At 51.5% G+C, this 18,379-nt stretch overlaps 3 protein-coding genes across 3 annotated transcripts; all 3 read left to right on the top strand.

The window, feature by feature from the left end:
- Positions 1-1,582: 1,582 nt before the first annotated feature.
- Positions 1,583-7,341, top strand: EAH_00004720 (Proteophosphoglycan 5, related; the record flags this gene model as incomplete). The annotated part of the gene is made up of 7 exons (XM_013393162.1): positions 1,583-5,117; positions 5,398-5,474; positions 5,596-5,677; positions 5,789-5,857; positions 6,099-6,214; positions 6,382-6,581; positions 6,759-7,341. The coding sequence occupies 7 exons, from the start codon at positions 1,583-1,585 to the stop codon at positions 7,339-7,341; spliced, it is 4,662 nt and encodes a 1,553-aa protein (XP_013248616.1).
- A 4,732-nt stretch (positions 7,342-12,073) lies between these two features.
- On the top strand, positions 12,074-15,572 carry EAH_00004710 (hypothetical protein, conserved; the record flags this gene model as incomplete). The annotated part of the gene is made up of 6 exons (XM_013393161.1): positions 12,074-13,096; positions 13,294-13,381; positions 13,486-13,612; positions 13,866-14,118; positions 14,318-15,327; positions 15,554-15,572. The coding sequence occupies 6 exons, from the start codon at positions 12,074-12,076 to the stop codon at positions 15,570-15,572; spliced, it is 2,520 nt and encodes an 839-aa protein (XP_013248615.1).
- A 634-nt stretch (positions 15,573-16,206) lies between these two features.
- EAH_00004700 (hypothetical protein) lies at positions 16,207-17,667 on the top strand (the record flags this gene model as incomplete). Its single annotated transcript, XM_013393160.1, has 1 exon — positions 16,207-17,667. One exon carries the CDS (start codon positions 16,207-16,209, stop codon positions 17,665-17,667), a length of 1,461 nt encoding a protein of 486 aa, XP_013248614.1.
- Between the last annotated feature and the right edge of the window lie 712 nt (positions 17,668-18,379).

Raw genomic sequence — 18,379 nt, 5'->3', positions numbered from 1 at the left:
GGGGTAGCTTTGTGAAAGGGTCTGAGTCTGGTTCCACCTAGACTGCATAGCTGCAGCTTTGACATTTGTAAGTTGGGCATCTGAAGGAAGCGTGATCTCACTACGGGAAAGTTCCCCGGAGTGTGGGGAGAGCGTTGGACAGGGAATGGCAAGGAGTTGTATTGCTCGTCCGTGTCTGTCAGTGACAGCCGAGCAAGAGACAGCAAGAATATGCGCAAAAGCACCAATGTACCAGCTCTGCGGAGAGGACGGGGCCTCGGCCCCAGCAAGCAACGCACGTTCCGGAGTTTCCCACTGCTAGCAGTTCCTACCACAATGCCCTGAAAAAGCAAGTTATACGGCCTGGAAATGGGAAAATATATATATCATTTTTGAGTCGAGGAGCGATGAGGTCGCTTCTCCTTGGGTACCAGCACCTTTTAGTAGTCGCCCCGGATTGAGGTCTTTGGCTAGACTCACCTTTCTCCTACGCCACGAGAACGCCACGTAAGCTCCATAGCAAAGTACGCGGTGGCTCATATGGCATTTGCGAAATGTGGTCTAAGTTTATTAATTTTGCCTTCTAAAAGGTTCAACGACCACCCATGAACAAAAACGGTGATTCAACGACACGAAAAGGAGTTTAGTAGAACTGTGGAACGACACGTCGTGTCCTACACTGCGTCCTGTTTTAAATAATGCCATACGCAAGATGCAAGCCTTTGGTGCAATTCATGTGAATAGCGTAGCTGGATGCTCCCGCAGAAACAGTGTATGGAACGTTTCGTGATCACCTCCCAAAGTGGAACCAGGCGAGGTCTAGTGTCCACAGGCTCCGCAATTTCTATTTCTGTTGCGCATCAACTCTTGTCAAGGCAGCGTTTTACAAAAATAAATACGCAGATGCACCTGTACAATGTGTTTCCCGTTCAGAGGCATTACAGTCTAAAGAGATCCCTGATCGGCATAACCCCCACAAACACCACACCATCGTGGGCCGCCGACTACACCAGTGTTGCATGCATCGTGTCTCCAATTCCAACCCTTCAAGCCTGTATAATTATTTTACCCTGGTTGTCTTAAGTGTCTCTATGCGTAAGAGACACACCCAAGCTAGCTCATTGGCCTCGTGGGCCAGGCATTTGCGCACTAGTTGAGAGTGCCATGGCCATCCCTGCCGTCCATGGCTGCCGTTATGCCCAAAAGGACAGTGGATCTCGATTATTTCGAATGTATTGAGGTTAATCATGTCATTATTATCGCTTAGTTGATCCATATGCGGAACTTTCTGGACTCTATATGTTCCAGGTATCACCCGCCAGTCCCTGTGGCGCGGTAGGAGGGTGCCGCCGACTGCCCTACTCGACATGTCTACACTACGGACACCTCATCAACGGCTTGGTAATGTTTTGCCTAGGCTGAAATACCGCTTTTGAAGGCCCTGCATGCTTGGGGTTCGCCGGTTCAACCGGCCTACACCACCTGCGGGATGTGCCTGTGCTGATAGGAACAATTTCAAGGTAACTGCCAAATCACACAACTTCATGCTGTTTTTGCTCCGCACAGTCCATGCATTATGAGGCCAGTCAGGGTATCACCGCTAATGCGGCGGGCCTCCCCCAGCGGCTGCGCAAGCAACAGTCGTTCATCCGATGATATATCGAAGGGACTGGAAAGACCAAGCAGCACTTCCGCTGTAGAAGATACGAGAAAATGTGTAAGTGGTGGCGAGTTGCTGGTGCCAGAAGAGCTGAAAAATCATCTCTTTGGAAGAAGGAGGTCACATCCTGGAAGAGTCCAAGCCCTAGATGCTGAATCACCACTGTCTGCCGCTTCCACGCCGACCCGCAACACCATAAGATCAGCAGGAGGAATCAATAAAGATATCATGATACCTGATGCAGATAGAGTTCACGAGAAACTCCAGCAAATGTGGGATGACGGGGAGCTGTCACCCCGCGCGCCTCTTGACCGCTCTTTGGGCTACGTCTCTTCTTCCCCGAACAGCACGGGGAAGGGAGCTCCAAGTAGTTCAGCAACACCTGAATCTGCAGCTGGAGGAACTCAGTCATGCAGGCAGAATTTGCAGCAGCAGGGGGTGGGAGGTCCGTTGTTCATTAATGATGTCAGAGCGCTTCGGCAGATGGCACCCTTCAGCTCGACGGAGGAACAAGTTCTCACAAGATCACAACGAAGAAGAAGCAGTGCGAATCTCTTGCAGCAACTTGTAGCAGCACAGTCTTGTGGACAAGCGCACCTGGGACACAGTGAAACTTCCTCCCAGCAAGAGCAATGCATTACCCGAAAAGAACAACGGCAGCAGCATGAGCCAGTTTTTCATGGACAGCAGCTGAAGGGGCAGTGCGCTATCTCCGACATTCAGCAGCAGCAGTATCAATCTCAGACAGTGGTAGAAGCTCTGGATCTTTCCTTTGGTCAGGCAAGCGGACTCAATTCCGTGGCTGGTACCGATACTGTGTCACGGGGCATTGGAGCTCGCAAGCGGCGCGCCAGTAGCCCTGTAATCTCCACTGATTCGTTTTCCCCAAATGGATATCCTAAGAAAAATGATATTATTTCATCAGCTGATGGAGCGCCTCAGCCTCTTGGCCGCAAGCGCCTTTCTGCTCTTCGTCCATCTACGCATACCCTCGTCACTGTGGGTACAACTCCTGCCACAACCAAGGCGTCACTTAGACGCAATTCAGTTACCACGGCGGTGCCATATATAGGGGAAAGTGATGGCGATAGAGGGACGGTCGATATACCCATCAACTGCGTAGACAGCAACAGCAGCAGCAGCACGATAGAGTCCCCCTTCCAGAAGCATCCTCCACCTTCCCCTTCGGACTTCCCGGTCTCATCTCCTATTAACTCCAGGTCTTACTCCCCTCGGCAAAATGCTGCGACAGCGCCAAAGCAGCAGACCCACCACATGCAGTCTCATGGCGCTTCTGCTACTAGTGGCAGGCCACATATACGTAGCCCCATCGGGAAGCAGAAGCATGCACTGGGCAGTCCACTTCGGACGTCTCCCCGTCGTACACATGGTGAAGGGGGCCCATTCGGCCATCCATTCCAGACTCCACGGGCCGCTTGTAGCTCGTTGGAATCTCATGAGGATGCAACGGGTGTTTCCGTTCGCCAACGAGCCTCACAGCGTTGCATGTCACCCCTTCCGCCTGTGCCAACGACCGCCTCCAACCCGAGATCCGTGGGGGAGCAGCGGGAGGATGATGCCCGCGAACAAATCGCTTCGCTTGCGACAGAAGATGGGCCTGAAATGGCCAGTAACATTACACTGAAGGCGGCGTCTACTGGAAAAACCGCTGTGACGTCTCGCCGCGCTTCGGCGGTGCCAGCGTCACGCCTCAAGCTGGCTTCGGGCAACTCCAACGCCTCCATAGTACCGCTCAGGAGCGGCAGACAAGCAGGAGGGGAAAAGGGAGTGACGGAGACACCTGGAATGCGCAACGTTCCTCCTTCACCAAGGAAAAGTGCGACTCCTGCCTCCACCTGGCACAGACCGGGGCGGTCTGGCGGTGCTCCTCGTGTAACTGCATCGGAGAGGCAGTGCAAAAGCCATTCGATGCCTGCAACATCTAAACACTCACCTGACCTAGCTGAGAGGGCTGCCTCGGAGCCGCACAGCAAGGGCCATTGCCCAACCACTAGAGGGCCAGGCGATTCTCCCGCAGCAGCCGCTGCAACGCGCAGACGTTCGGCGGCGAGGCGCAGCACTGGACTGGTGCCATCAGCAGGAGCGTGTTCGCCTTGGGATCCAACCTCGCCGTCAGCGCGTCGCTCTGTTTGTGTATCACCGGTGGCTTCTCAGGATGTCACCGACGAGGCTTCTCTGCTTGGCACAGCAAGGAACCCCGTGCGCTTTGCAAAAGGTGCGGCGCTACAGGAACGCAAGCCAGTGGCAAGGGTTGGGAATTCACCGTGTGAAGCGGCAACCGAGAGTTCAGTGTCTTCAAGGAATAGTGAGGCTGATATTTGCCTTGGGGCCAGCAAAGGAGGACGCAGCTCAACACGAGGTCCCGCAGCAGGGAGAAGTGCAACAGTAAGCACCGCTCGGAGGGGTTTTACTCGCGCTACCCCATCACGCCCCTCTGCGGGAAAGCTTCGAGCCAACAGTGGCAAAGGGCTGTTTCATAGTGCAGCTGGACGGGGCAGTGCGAGTGCGCTGTCTATCATAAAGCCTAGACACCCTATTAGTGCTCCAGAGAAACAAAAGGGCGTCAATCGCATTACAGTGAGCTGCAAACCATCTGCAGGTGGGGTTCGCGGGCTACGTAATTCTCGCAATAAATTACCAGCATGCAGCTCAGGCCCTCGGGCAATATCCGCAGTAGCGGCCTTGCGGCAAGGCCGCCCGGAGGTAAAGTGTCATTCACCGATCCGCACGGACATGGAGTTTCAAGTTTCTGATTCGGCAGCAGTGAAATCTTCCGATGCGAATGCAACCGGATCTAAAGTAGATGCGAAGCATGCCGAGCTTGTTGAACAGGATGCGCGCAACAAAGGTCTTCACAGCAGCTGTCTGAGCAAGCCCGAACTTTTGAGCATACGCAGTGTAATATCTACGCCCCCCGCGCAATCAGAACGGGCTTGCCTCAAGGCCGCAGACGAAGGGCACAGAAGCTGCTCGAAATGCACAATCGGCTGGTCCGCAGTCTCCACCAGTACAAACTCTAGTGCAGGTATCGGTGTTTCTGCATCTGCAGCCTGCGCAGCACTGGCGGAGAATTCGTGGGGTAGCGTCACGGCGCATCCTCCGAGCAGGCGGCGCAGCAGCTCCCCGCATAGCCTAGCACTGCAAAAAGGTGCCGGCAACGACAATGGGGATGATAATCATCAATCAGGCACCTCTACGTCCCTGCGTCGAGCTTCAAGTGCCTGTAGCCTCGAAGATGGGGATGGGAAGCGCGTTTCAGCCCAACAACAAAAGAACGAGGCACTACACCAGGAGTGGGAGGGCCGCGATCGAGAGTACCAGGAAAAGCAGCAGAATTTGTTGCTAGAACAACAGCGAAGAGAGCGATTGCTTGCATGGGAACAACGCGAGGCTGAATTGCTGAAAAACCGGAAGGCTCTCTCCAAAGAAGAGCCTTCATTTTGGGGATTTGACCCATGTGAGTCACGGCTACTCTGCAGTCAGCTGATGCAAACTGCTCTCAGAGTGATCATAGTGGTGTTTCTACCACCTCTGTGTTGCAATGTCTTCGCTGGCTACTCTGTTTTCCACGGCTCCCTGATCTTTTGAACGCGTGGATTTGGTTGCAGCCAAGGAATGAGGTAACTTGTTCCTGTCTATGCTAGACTCAACGAAAAATCTGCCATTTTTCCTCTGATGCTCCTTAGTGAAAAAGCACGAGTTTATTACTTAATGTAATTTTGTGCATGTGTACTCAGTCATGGTTGATGAAGAGGAAGAGAAGGTCCTCACAACAGAAGAACTTCGTGTTGAGGTGTCGCGTTTCTTGAAGGGGGTAAGTCTTGTAATATTATCGTTCAAAGCTGAAGCACGTTCAATTATTCACGACTTGTGGTTTAATAGCTCACTCGTCAACTATCAGAAAACATTAAGACTTGGTGTTATGGATGGACCAGGACTTGCGTTTCCACTCACGAGCTGACTTGCTTCGCGTCGTGAAGAAGTTCAGCGAACAGACCAGAACGACGACGACAACCAGTAAGCCTAGAAATGCCCAATAATACTAATGTTACAGGTTCTACGTGAAGCGTGTCAATCTACTGTGGGACACTATCGTCCCGCTCTCCGCGTTTGGGTGTTCCTCCGTAGCGAGCTCGAGGCTGAACTTCACAAAAGTGGAGCAACGCGTCGTTCCAATGGCGGCCCGCCAAGTGCATGGTGAGGACTGCTTAATCTGTATGCTGACCGATACGTGGCAAATACCTTGAGCGATTAGAATGTGTACCAACACCACGCATCAACCCCAATATCTTCTCCTTAATCTGAAGTAGAAAGAAAGTCGAGGTTTCACTTGCAAAATTGCCTATGCTTAATGTGCTGGTTGCAATTGTACGTCGGTGGTGAAGCACCTCTTCTTTAAAAAATGGCATCAGCATGGATATTTGCTCGTTTGTTACAGGCACTGTGCCACACGAAAGACGCCGAAAGTCAATCCTTCGCAACAGCAATGGCTCGCAGCAGCCTTCTGAGGGACGCACGAGAAACCGAGGAATCAGCTTTTCCCCTTTCAACAAGGTGCGTCGTTGTCATTCCTAGAGCATTCTTAACCACCTGAATGAGCATGAAGCCCAACACTGAGGCTGATTGTGCTCAGCAATCTGAATCCGTACCCAGTGCATGTGCTGACCGTTATTCGGTCTTTGCAAACCACATCTAAAGTTGCGGAAACATTTTTTGTTCAGGTCCAGCTGTACATGCTTGATGAGCATGAACGGGCGAGCAAAGAAGCAGCCGCTCATTTGTCTCAGCAGGGGGAACAGCGACAACAGCTGCGCCAGAAGCTGGCGCACCAATTTCAACTGATGCTGCTGCGAGGCGATTCGGACTTGGAGCTGGCGCTGATACGTCGAGAATTAGCAAACCTGTACGACTCTGACGATGAGTAAGTCGTTGCGGAGTAGTTCTCCAAAACCGTTTTCCCTTGCTCAAACATGCCTTTTTGGTCAAGGTGGCCGCCAACGCCACCAAGCACGCATCCAATTTCTTTCGTCCCACAAAGCAGCTCGTTAGACGGGGTTCGACACATGCAATCCGTGTATGTGGCTTGGCTGCTTTCTAGGGATAGTATAGCCTTCTTATCGCCTACGCTGGCTCCGGGCCGCGGTGCCGAAGCAGAGAGTGGAACGTCTCCTAATCCTTCTCAGCAGGGTGGTGCAGAGATGCAGCTTAATGATGCTAGGGAGCCGACTGGGGCCGTAGCTTCAGAAGGAAGTGGACTAGGCAGGCTCCCCTTTACGGTTTCACCTTCTTGGAGGCAGAGACCCCACAATGTGTGGCAAGAAACCCCGGGGGCCTCGCAGACGGAACCCTGTGCTGAATGGAGCCCACCTCCAAGTCCTATAGAACACAGCCGTTTGAATACAGCTGGAGAGAAGGAAAGGGATCGATGCTGGGGAACGCCCATAACAGGTGCAGGCAGTGCCATTGGGGACAATCGTGAGCTTGGTCGCTCAGATAACGATGAAAATGCGAACTCCAACGCGACGCAGAGCTCCACAAATCTGAACCCTGCCAAGGACATGTTGGATTCGCAAGACCCAGTGAAAGAACTGCCCCCTAAGCACTTCGCGGCAGAAGCGACTAGGCGACCGTCTGTGCTGAGCCGGCGCCTTTCCGTGGTCCCCAACGCCCAGCCCATCTGACATCCCACTTGATATGTTTAGGTCAATTCACGCCTCTTTTAGTTGCTATTGATATGGTGCCTGGAGCATCCACAACTGTGGCTTCAAGATTATTTACAGGTTCAACTCTAGGGCAGTTGCGGTGTTATTCCAGGTGTAGCCCAGTGGGAACTGGGAATGTCCGCATCCCATCACTGCTGCCCGTGAGTTGGTGTATGGCCGCATGGATTTGTTCTGTCTTGGGAACAAACATGTTGTGTTGGTTTTCCGGTCTGCATATGTTCTTCCAGAGCAATGCCCTAAAGGATAACTATCCCTGCGACAGCACCTTTGGAACTAAAGCTGCATGCTGGCCCATGGGCATACAGGTAGCTTAACGTCTCTGCCTCACTAGGAAGCGGAAAGAAAACCCTTTCTGTAGCATGACCTGGGCATGACTATCTTCGATTGGAGCCTATATTCCATCAAATCCTTCGCCGATTTTCCAGTCACTGAGACATCACCTCAAGCGTGCTCCACTGCCTACCGAATCCAGGATCGCCATAAATTGTCTTCGCGCTTTGTGAACTCGCTTCTGCCTGAATATCGTGCGTAGAGACAGCATTGCAGCTGGAGGTGATGGGTTGCCTTGTCCTGGAACTTGAGATTAATTGTTCCGACTTGTGACGAATGTTTGGTGCAAGACCTCCCCAATTCATATTTGGACTATATATGCCAGTTCCACTTGCCCCCGAGTGTTACAACGCTGGTCTTTGTTTGCAGTGTCACGTAACCCCACTTGTGCGAGTGCTGCACATAATTTCCGAGAGCGTACTTCAAAATAATAGCAGCTTTAGCGCAACAATGTTCTTTGAAGAGGCTCTTCTGTATGGACAAATTTCATCGACTGCATCGGATCTGTTCTCTTTACTCCACAGAGCACAGCAGGTGCACTGAGCTATGCTGTGGCAGGCAGAGCCCTGTACTGGTAAAGCTTCAGTTATGAATTACGGGAACACTGAGGGGTCTTTTGTCAAAACTTTCCATCGTCGGTTTAGTTGCCTTCTACCTGCGCTCGCACTCCAACGTTCCAGTATCCACTGCACTTGCCCTTCGGCAAAGAGGTATCTTATGTTTGTCTTCCGGGGTCTTGCTGTCTAGTGAGCATCTAGCGACGGCACAAAGATTCTTCGTCTGGCGTCTAGCCTTGGGTAATGCTTCATCTCATGAGGCTGTGAGATCGAAAGGATCGTACCCACTGCATGGAAGCCTGCGTGCAGTGTCCACGCATCCCGCAGAAGGCGGAAATGAAATGGTGATGTTGGCATCCTCACTCTAAAGCCCCACAACTCAGAGACAAAGGATAAAAGTAAATAGAGGGCCACCAAAATTTATCCAGTTCCACGCCCAGGCTCTCTATGAAGGGGCTGGCGGGTGGCCGCCGGCGGAATCAAATGGCACATCGGGGACGGCCATCTTCTACGTTAAGCGTGTGTGTCCGTCGGCAAAAGTGAACCTATTCACAATTTATATCGACGGGCAAGTTTGGGGTTGACTACTTCTGGAGGAGGGTTACGAAGCATGACACCACACTAGCGTCCCTTTGGCTTTCGGTGTGTGTGAAACTACATCTGCTATTTAATTATAGAAGCGCAGCAAGTACATATCCCCTGCTGTGTCGAAGCCCGCCGGTTGCTACGCACATCTGTATGCTGCAGCAAGGCTGAATGGCTATGTTAAGGCGCGTCACCTGCAACCTGTGAGGCAACGACCAGAAGACCCGCCAAGGAAAACTGAAAACGGCAGCCTCCGACCATACGCACAATTGAATTTTCGTTTTTGTCTCCTACCCCTGGAAAGAGTATTCAACTGGTCGCTACAGTGAATAGGAACCTTGATAGCCCTTGTTTCCTCAGCAACGGAGGGCTTTCCGTCAAGATTTTGGGGGACTTGAGCAGTCCGGCTCAGGCCTAGTCCCACATTCACAGCGGATGGAAGGCAGTGACGGCTGCGCTTGCAACCCCGTTGTACGCGTATGCTGCTATAAGTGGAACACCTAAAAATGCCCTGGGAACGGTTTAAGCCTGAAGACAATTTGAAAGGTGGGGCGTTGTTGGAATCAAATTCGGCGTACATATGGTTGCACTTGCTCTTATGAAAGTTGCAGCACCCCTTCGGTGAGCAGATACGGTAGTCAGGCGTTTTGGACCGGGTATTCCAATTCCTTTTTGGCCCCGTTCAAGTGATGGGGGAGGGCGAACTGGAGGAATGAGCTCTATCTGTGTGCGTATATTGCGTCGGTTGCGGCGGTATATCACAGACGGAAAATATAATCGAGAGGTGACGACATCTCTGCTGTGATGAGAACGCCGCTGAGTTTCGGTCAGAAGCTCTTCCCTAGAGAGAGCTGCCCTGTGAGGCCCCCAGTATCTTTGCCAGCCACGTTGAGTTGCTGAGGCAGGAGTGGAAAATTCTCCCAAAATTCCAGTAACGCAGGTTCCTATAAGCTGCATATATCCCTGGCGGGGCGTATTTCATCTAGTTTGCCGTGAATCTAAATAGATTTTGTCCCGTCACTTGCGGGACTCGATTTCACAGGAATTGCTCAAGTCTATGGTATAGTTATGGGCCACGGGTTTCCATGCCGGTGCATTTTACTCCCCCATAGCACGGAATGGTAGCGCAAGGAACGAGCAGATTCCCTCGCATGGGTAGCGCGCTCCTACTTGTGGTGTCTGGTGCACCGCAGTTTTCGGATGGTACTACGGTGTATGCATTGGGGAATGTCAGCGTAGATCGCTCTACCCGTTATTTTCGAAAACGAAGCTCACCATAGTTTGAATAGAATGCCAGAGATCCAAGGCCGTCCACCAAATCAAGATATGGTAACAGCAGAGTGGGAGCTGACCAAGGATTGCACGAAAGGAGTTGAAGTCACCCTTAAAAAAGAGGGAAAGGGAACAACGTCAAACCATACAACTGACCCACTATATATCGTCAAGAACCTATCTTTTAGTCTATGTAGACTAGGCTGCAGAAGTGCAATTCACCGTCTGAGCACCACGTAGAGGGCTAAATAAATTTTGAAGTAAAAGAACAGGAATGCAGGCAAACGGACACCGTTTAGTCAGACGCAAACGTAGAGACGGTTCTGTATCCCGGGAGCCTTCTTCTTCAGAGCGTCTTGAGAAGCAATGCCTGTAATACTGCGCACCTAGGCACCTAAAGTGGCTGATCTAGCAGGCAATCTAGGAAATATATTTCACATTATTCATTGTGGTTGTATATTTTTAAACAATAGTGCACAGCAAATATCAACTGAGAATTCTTCGGATTTCATCCAAACGTATATTCAATGCAATTCATGATTTAACGGATTCAATAGCATTTTTGACTATTAAAAGCAACAACATTTACCGCAAGCCTTCACTAGCATTATAATATTGTTGAAGAGGCCTATTCACACCTTCCCTACTTGGAGCGAGGCCCAAGAATCCACTCTTCCCTATAATAACGACTGAAAGAATGTCCCTTGTGGATTCACTACGGAGTGAAGCGCTGTGTACACAGAAACTGTCTTACGCAGCTGCACAGCATCAGCACTCAGAGCAAAGAGACAGTTTATCTTTCTGTCTGCAGCATCTCGAACAAATACTGTAGATCTACAGTAAGGTCCTGTATATCCCTACATTCCACATGCTAATGATATTCTGTTGCGTGCCCCAAGCATAAAGCCGCACAAAACTGCCATACACTTCAGCCGGTTACTTACGTAACCGGCTGAAGTGTATGGCAGTTTAACGGAACAAAACAGGAGTCACGTTTTCTCCAACAAACAAAGCAAAGTACCCCCTCAAGCATTAACTCAATCTGAAATAAGAGGTACATTTAAGACAACTGCTTCTGCCCTCCAGACCGACTTAAGCCTTGGTCAGTCTCCAGGAGGGTCGGTGATCACCGACGTGAGCTGCAGCTGCAGAAGTCTAGACACATTATATCTTTATTAACCTGGGTATTAATTTATTATTACATTTCCACGTCAGCTGTTATTACTGATGCAGCTTTTCTGTCGTATGGCGAGCCATGGTTGCGTTCGGCAGACCACCTCCCCTGACTGACTGCATGCGTTTGAATGCTTGTCTTATCCTCTTCCCACGCTACCATCCAATAACGACTACTTGCTTACTGCTTGCATCCTGGACAATGTATTCTGCCTCGGTTTATCCGGTATCTCTGCCCTGTGAACTTCTTGGCCCACGGCGACCCGTCCCCTGGACTGCCCGTGTGCTACGTTCGTTCCCTGCACTGCATTTGTGGATGCCTTCTCATAACTGACTTGAAATTCGTGCTTGATTAGCAGGCTATTTCGGGTCTAACAGGGGAAAAGCCATTTCTAGGGAGAAACAACGAAAAAAAACTACCGCTTTGGATTTTTTTGCCTGCCCGCTTCCAGCGAGCCTTAAAACGCTTCCCCCCCCAGTACGTACCAGCACAACCACTGGCCACGGAACTGCAGAGGATAAGGTAAGATGATGACTATTTGAAGCACTGCTACTGTCTTAAGAGGACAAGCTTGCGTGAGAAGTCTGCGTGGGTTGAACTCGACCTCTTGCCCTGGCTATACTTTGGCTACATACAACTTTCTCCTAGGGTGGCGCCGCTGCCGTTACCCCTCATACGTGTGCGACATGCTTCTCGGGCAACTTGAAGAAATTGCAACACCATCTGCAGGGGAATGTCTTCAAGCAGGAATGGCACTCCTGAAGCAGGCGTGATGTTTCGTTCATCGGGAGGAGCTCGCCAGACATGCATCCTCATGCAACATCCAGCCGCATTGGATGATGATCTTGATTTTACAGAACCTTCTGGCCAGGGCTCTGTGTACAAAAGGTCCTCCAGGGAGGCAGAAGCAGGAGGAGATGAGACCAGGTTTCCAGTTGCTATCACACCTCACGCTCTGTTATCTCGGCTCATTTTGGTCATTGGTTTGTCGTTGACCCTGTTTTCCGTTGGGACTTTGCTCTTCATTAGTGGATTCTTCCTTTCGAAAGACGACTTGCCGTACATTAGCAACGGACGAATCATACCATTCCCTCCGTTGTTTCCTCACTTAGACCCGGCACGGCTCCAACTGAATAGAGAAGAGAGTGTGTACTATGTGGAGAGCAGTGGCCCTAGAGCCCCACGTAGCACAGGCAGTCACGTTGACAGCGACGGCTCCCCTAGGCCTTTGTATCTGGAGCAATTCACTGACCCAAAGCTCTTTCCATTGTCCTCAGAGCCCGAACCATGCCAGGTTCAGCCCTGTCGATCCTCTTGGGTGTCAGTAACACCATATGACCGCGTCGTTGTTTTTCTGATTGATGCAATGCGGTATGACTTTCTGCTTTGGGACCCGGATGCTTCGAGTGCTTGTGAAGACGACGCCACTAAGGAGTGTGTGAGAGCGCCTTCTGGGCTTCGGCCTTTCTACCGAAATCGCATGCCTTTGGCGCACGACCTTCTCCGCCGATCCGATGCAGACCTACAGCGTTTTCTCCTCAGCCTGGTGAAGAACAGGGAAATGTCCGCAGAGGAGTTGGGAAGCAGCGCTGCTGCACTGAAGAAGGACCTGAGTTCACGTGAAACCAAGCTGCCACCAAGTGCCTCACAGACGAGCCCTGCTTCTTTGCCTTCCACGTATAACTGGGGAGGGAACCGTTTCACTCGATTATACATCTTCGAAGCAGATCCGCCTACAGCCACTACGCAGCGTCTGAGTGGCCTCGCTACAGGAAGCATGCCGAGCTTTTTCAGCGTAAGATTCAGCGGATTTTCCACCCGACGTGTGCGCAAAGAGCGGCATAGTCGGTGGGAGCATGCCTTGGGAGGCTGGTTGTAGTAAGGAAGGCTGTAACTGTTGTGGCCTCTCTCTACGCAGAGTTGGGGGTGTACGCACTTGGCTTTGATCAACCAGTTTCATCTCTTGTGGCTGGGTTCACCGACATTTCTCAGGTCCGGGAGACGTTTTCTGCGCCAGCAGTAGACGTGGATAGCTTGCTGCTGCAGCTGAATGCAGCAAACAAGACCTCCGTCGCCATTGGTATGTCTGCAATGCCGCTGCTCTTATTTTCCTGCGTGTAACAAGCGCAAAATCCAAAACACCAGCGCCTTTTGTTTTGCTCCTGACTATCTGCCACAAAACAGGAGACGATACGTGGGATCGCCTGTTTGGTCACCTCTTAACTCGGGTGCACGCATTCCCGTCGTTGAATATCCAGGATTTGCACACAGTAGATGACGGAGTCGCCGCTAAACTTCCACGGGAATTTGCGTAAGGCTTCACTACTGGGTAGCGATGCGGTTTGCCCAATCTGCTTTCGGAGAGTTCGCCCTTCCCTAGACGACTTCGGGCTTTCTCTTTTCTCTTCCTTCTCCCAACACCTCTCCAGTCTAAGCATGCCCTGACGCAAGACGACCACTCAGATTGTATGGAGACTTGCCAGCCTGGACGTTTGGCTGAATTTTCAAGAGGGAATGCCATAATGATACACTGCACAGGTATGCGATGGCTGTATGCGTTGCAGGAAGGGCGACTGGACTCTCCTTGTCGGCCACGTTCTTGGTGTAGATCATGTGGGCCATGCAGCAGTCCTTGATTCTAATTTGATGCACAAGAAGCTGACAGAAATGAATGGCATGCTTAAGAATACTCTCAAATTGATGCTTAAACACGACTTTAGTGCAACGCCTACCAGGCCAACTCACACGCTCTTCCTGGTGTTTGGAGACCACGGAATGACTGAAGCAGGATCTCATGGAGGTGGTAGCAGCGAGGAAGTAGGTACAAGGAATACCGAAGTAGTCTCTGGACAGCTTTGATTTTTTGAGCGCAACGCAGCTTTGGCTAGCTTCAAGTGCAGTGGAAGAGTTGATCAATGGTTTAAAATGGGGAGAAATGATTCTTTTTTTGGCAGGACATCGTGTCGTTTGATTCCCGATGTTCAGAGTTTTTGAGTGCGGTTGTTTGCCATCCCAGGTCGAGGCTGGTCTTTTGTCGTTCTCGACGCTGCCGGCGATGCTAAGTCCCCGTACTGCGCAGATGCTTTCTCCTGATACACGGCTTTTTCCAGGTCGTCTGCCGACGTACTTGCAGAACCACGGTGCGTTCCGCGACAGCAGTGGGCGTCGGAGGGTTGGATCGGGTTCAGCACTTGATGCAGCCTCCCCAACAGCAGCACTAGGCTACGGATCGAGCCGAGTACGACAGGTTGGCCTGGCACCAACGCTCTCGTTACTCCTGGGACTTCCCATTCCATTTAATTCTATGGGGCGAATCATAGCAGACCTCGTCCCGAGCGTTGCAAGCTTTGTGCAGGAGTGCGCTTCAGAATCTCAGGGAACATCTCTGAGCACCTTCTCGTGCGGCACGAGCGATGGCAAGCCGTGCAGCGTGAAGGAGAGTGAAGATCTTGCAACTGCAAGGACAGTGCGCTGCAGTGACCTGGCCTACCTTACACAGCTGCATCACATCGTAGCGTGGCAACAGCACCGAGCCATTTTGACCCACGCAGCGCTAACTGGAAACGGGGCAGTGCTTACAGATCCTCATTTTGCGGCAATAAAGGTTAAATGGCTCAGGCTGTATTCTGAACTGGACAAGGAGATAAAGTCACTGCCTCAAGCAGCACACGTACCTCTGACTTCAGGTTCATCGGCGCCTAACTCCCGGCTCGGGGAGTTGGGCTCCACTATCTCGATGCCCACTGCTGGAATTGAGGGGGCAGATACTGAGCTGATTTCGCATTTGTCTCAACTCCGTCCAGATGGCGTTGGAAGTGGCAACGATGGAGATGTACACATAGGGACGGCCAAAGAAGCCAAAGAAGGCGCTGCATCTGCTTTACCTTCTCTAGTCCCATATTTGCTAGCGTCTGCGAATTTCTCGCAGGAAGCTTGGCAGGCCAGTGTCCGCCAGCTATGCACTTTTAATATAATGCTAATGGTTTGCGGCATCTTCATGGCCCTTAGCAGTCTCATCATTTTGGGGTTGGCTGCCTGGACCCTCCGGAACCCTTTTAGTAGCGGTGCAAACCATACCACTCGAAGGCGGGGTGCGCATAGCCTTCCAGACTCAGCCACCATTGCCCGGTGGCTATGCATGAGTACTTGCATTGGAGGAGGAACCTGGGCGGCAGTATGGGCCTTCCTGGAAGTTTTCAAATATCTACTGGCGGATTCTGCTTCTGCATTGGACTTATTCTTGTGGCGTCAGCTCCCAGCACTTTGCCTAACTGGTGCCTTGTCTTCGGTGGTTGCGCCTTTTGCCCGAAGCAGTCTGTCTCTGTGTCCACAACGTGGCTTGCTTCGTCGCTCACGGCAGGGAGAAGATGAGCCTCTTGTTCCGGGAAAACGACTTGCATGCGGATTAAGCAAACTGCTGCAGCAGGATTTATGTCTCTCCCACCTGTGTCTACGCCTCTTCAGCGGTGGGAGGTTCCACTGCTATGCCTCATTGCTCGTCCTGTGCATTCTACCCTTCAGTGACTGCTTTGTCGAGGGGGAATGCTCTATTGTCAAGTTTCTTATCGGCATATATTGCATTTCCGCTGCCCTCACTGCCTCTGCCACGCCATCAACCGGAAGAGAAAAGAACCAAGTTGTTGCTGCGTGAGTGCTAACGCAGCACAATTTCTTCACACGCCCTAGAAAGGCGTTGACTCAGTCACCGATGGAGCGGCTTTAGCACTAAATCGCACAGAATTACTTCATTCTTTGTGGCCTCTTCGGGTTAGGCATCGGTGCCCGTTGCACAGTGGAAGACGAACTCCCGCACTTACGCCCAAGTACGGGGTATTTTCGGGAACCTTCTCCTGTTGTGTGAATGCGTTTGACCTCAGATGTGTCGGACTCGCGCTGTGCGTTCGGATGGGAAGCGCTTTTGACCCATCTGCGCGTTCAGTGGAGAACGCGGGCGCAAACGCCTGGCCTTTGCAGATTGACTCCACTAGCGCCACCGTTTTCCTCATGCTTTGCACCTATTACGTAGTCGGAGTGGAGGAGTTACCGCTTGTCTCGCGGGTGTTTGGATATGACAACCACTGCGGATCTGAAGAAAATAACAGGTTTCGGATTGCAAGCTTTCATCCGCTAAGAGGGAGGAAGGGGGCTAGACCTTCCACGGTTGAACGCGCGATCTTCCTTGCCCAGGGTGCCATATCGGTACTCTGGTTTGCCTTTCCTCACGAATCGAAGTCGCAACAGTCAGTGTCCCAAGCTCCGCCGCATCATCAGGAACGATACGATACTCCTATCCACGATGCATTTGTATTAGTGTGGTCGGTCCTCGTCTTTCCATTTCAGGCCCTCGACACTGCCGGTGGCACGCTTTTTGGATGGGTCACAACACCGGAATCATGGCTCTTGAGTGCTCCACATTGTTTACTGGAAGTCCTCCCCTCCCAGCTCGTGGATGGGGGACGAGTGAAGTTGGTTCCGCTCTTCAATGTTCTCCTGCCGTGGGTAATCTATTTGTCCACTGCAGGGCTCTGGATGAGATTGGTACTAATTCTCTGCCGAATGAAGAAGCGCGAAAATGACCTTAGTAGGCAAATGCTACGCAGCGCGAAGGCGGAATCGACTACACTGGGAGAGGAACTTAAGACTTGCGTTAATGACCGTGGCCCATCTCAACAGCAAGTACAAATGAAGGGAGGTGTTCTTAGTCTGTGGAGCATAGAACTATGGGAATACTTCTCACACTACTTCTTCTTTACAGCTGTATGCCCGCTATGCATGTTCGCTATTCTTCTTGGAAGGGCGCAGTTGTGGCCGCTTTTGCTTTGCTGTATAAAGTGGCGGTTGCTTGTTTTTCTGGGCCGAGTGCTTGTCCTGGAGCCCCGTGGGACTCTCTCCAGAAAGTGCCCGTGCAGCTTCTGCATCGTGACATCTACAACTTCCGCAGCTTCTGTGAGAGATGCCACTGGCTACCGTAACGGAAGTGGAAGCACCAGCGGAGACTTCATTAAACCGAAGGCCGGAATGCAGTTCTTCCTTTCCAACGGCAGCTTCTGCATGCTGGCTGCTCTACTAACGCTAGATACATTTTTCGTGACAGGGCACAGGACGAAATTAAGCGCGCTTCCGATCGAAGCTGGCTTTGTGGGGTTGTTGGAGTTTCATCCCCTCTGGTCCTTTGTAACGTCGTTTCTGCACACCTACTTTGCCTACATTATCTGCTGTCCACTTATTTTTATGCTCGCCTTTTTGCGTACGGCGCATCTGGCAACAGACAAGGCCGCCCCCATCGCGTTAGCCCTAGAAGGATCCACAGCTCCTGAAGTGGTGCTGATGACTACCCTAATGATTGGAAAAGTCACTTTTGGGTAAGACTATCACATGCGAACGTTTTCGCGGTACGCTGGATAGCGACACTCAGTCCTGCCGAAGGGCAGAGGAAGCAGATGTGCATTTAAGTACATATGCAGAATGCAACATCAACAGACGGCAAACTACTCGCATAACTGCGGCTTTTGTGACCACAGGATTCTCACGGGAGTCACCTTTAAACACCTCTGTTCTCTACTATCTCTGACACTTCTTCGACAGCACCTCTTCGTAAGTTTTCACATCTGAAGCAGTGCGCTCGCGCCTGGACAAGCTCTCACCAGCTGCACAGAAATCCCCTATCTATCCCCTGGGTATTTGCAGATATGGCATTTGTTTGCCGTCAAGTTCCTGTATGATGCAACGGCGGCGTGTCTTACCTACGTCCTAATCGTCCTGACACTGTTCATTGTCGGCATCGGCGCGCAACGGACTATAAAGGTGAAACTGACTACCTGACATGACTCTTTCGCACCCCTTCTGACAAATTCGGCTCTTGTCAAGCTGCCAGGAGGGGTTGGTATGGTTTACCCAATGTCAACCACATGACTTCAAGACAAATTCGTTGGTTCTCAAAGCAACGAAAGAAGCCGGTGAGTATCCCGTCATTGCCATAACTGCTTGATGGGAGTCGAGTGTAACGCAACTTCGATGTCATCGGCGGGACACCGACAGTAGTTGTGCTATGACCGAAAGCTTGTATTTGGCAGCCTGC

This window comes from Eimeria acervulina, genomic scaffold (assembly GCF_000499425.1).
Source record: "Eimeria acervulina Houghton genomic scaffold, Eah_scaff18, whole genome shotgun sequence".
Taxonomy (NCBI): domain Eukaryota; phylum Apicomplexa; class Conoidasida; order Eucoccidiorida; family Eimeriidae; genus Eimeria; species Eimeria acervulina.
Note: the sequence above shows the minus strand (reverse complement) of the source record. Positions and strands in the feature narration are given on the sequence as shown.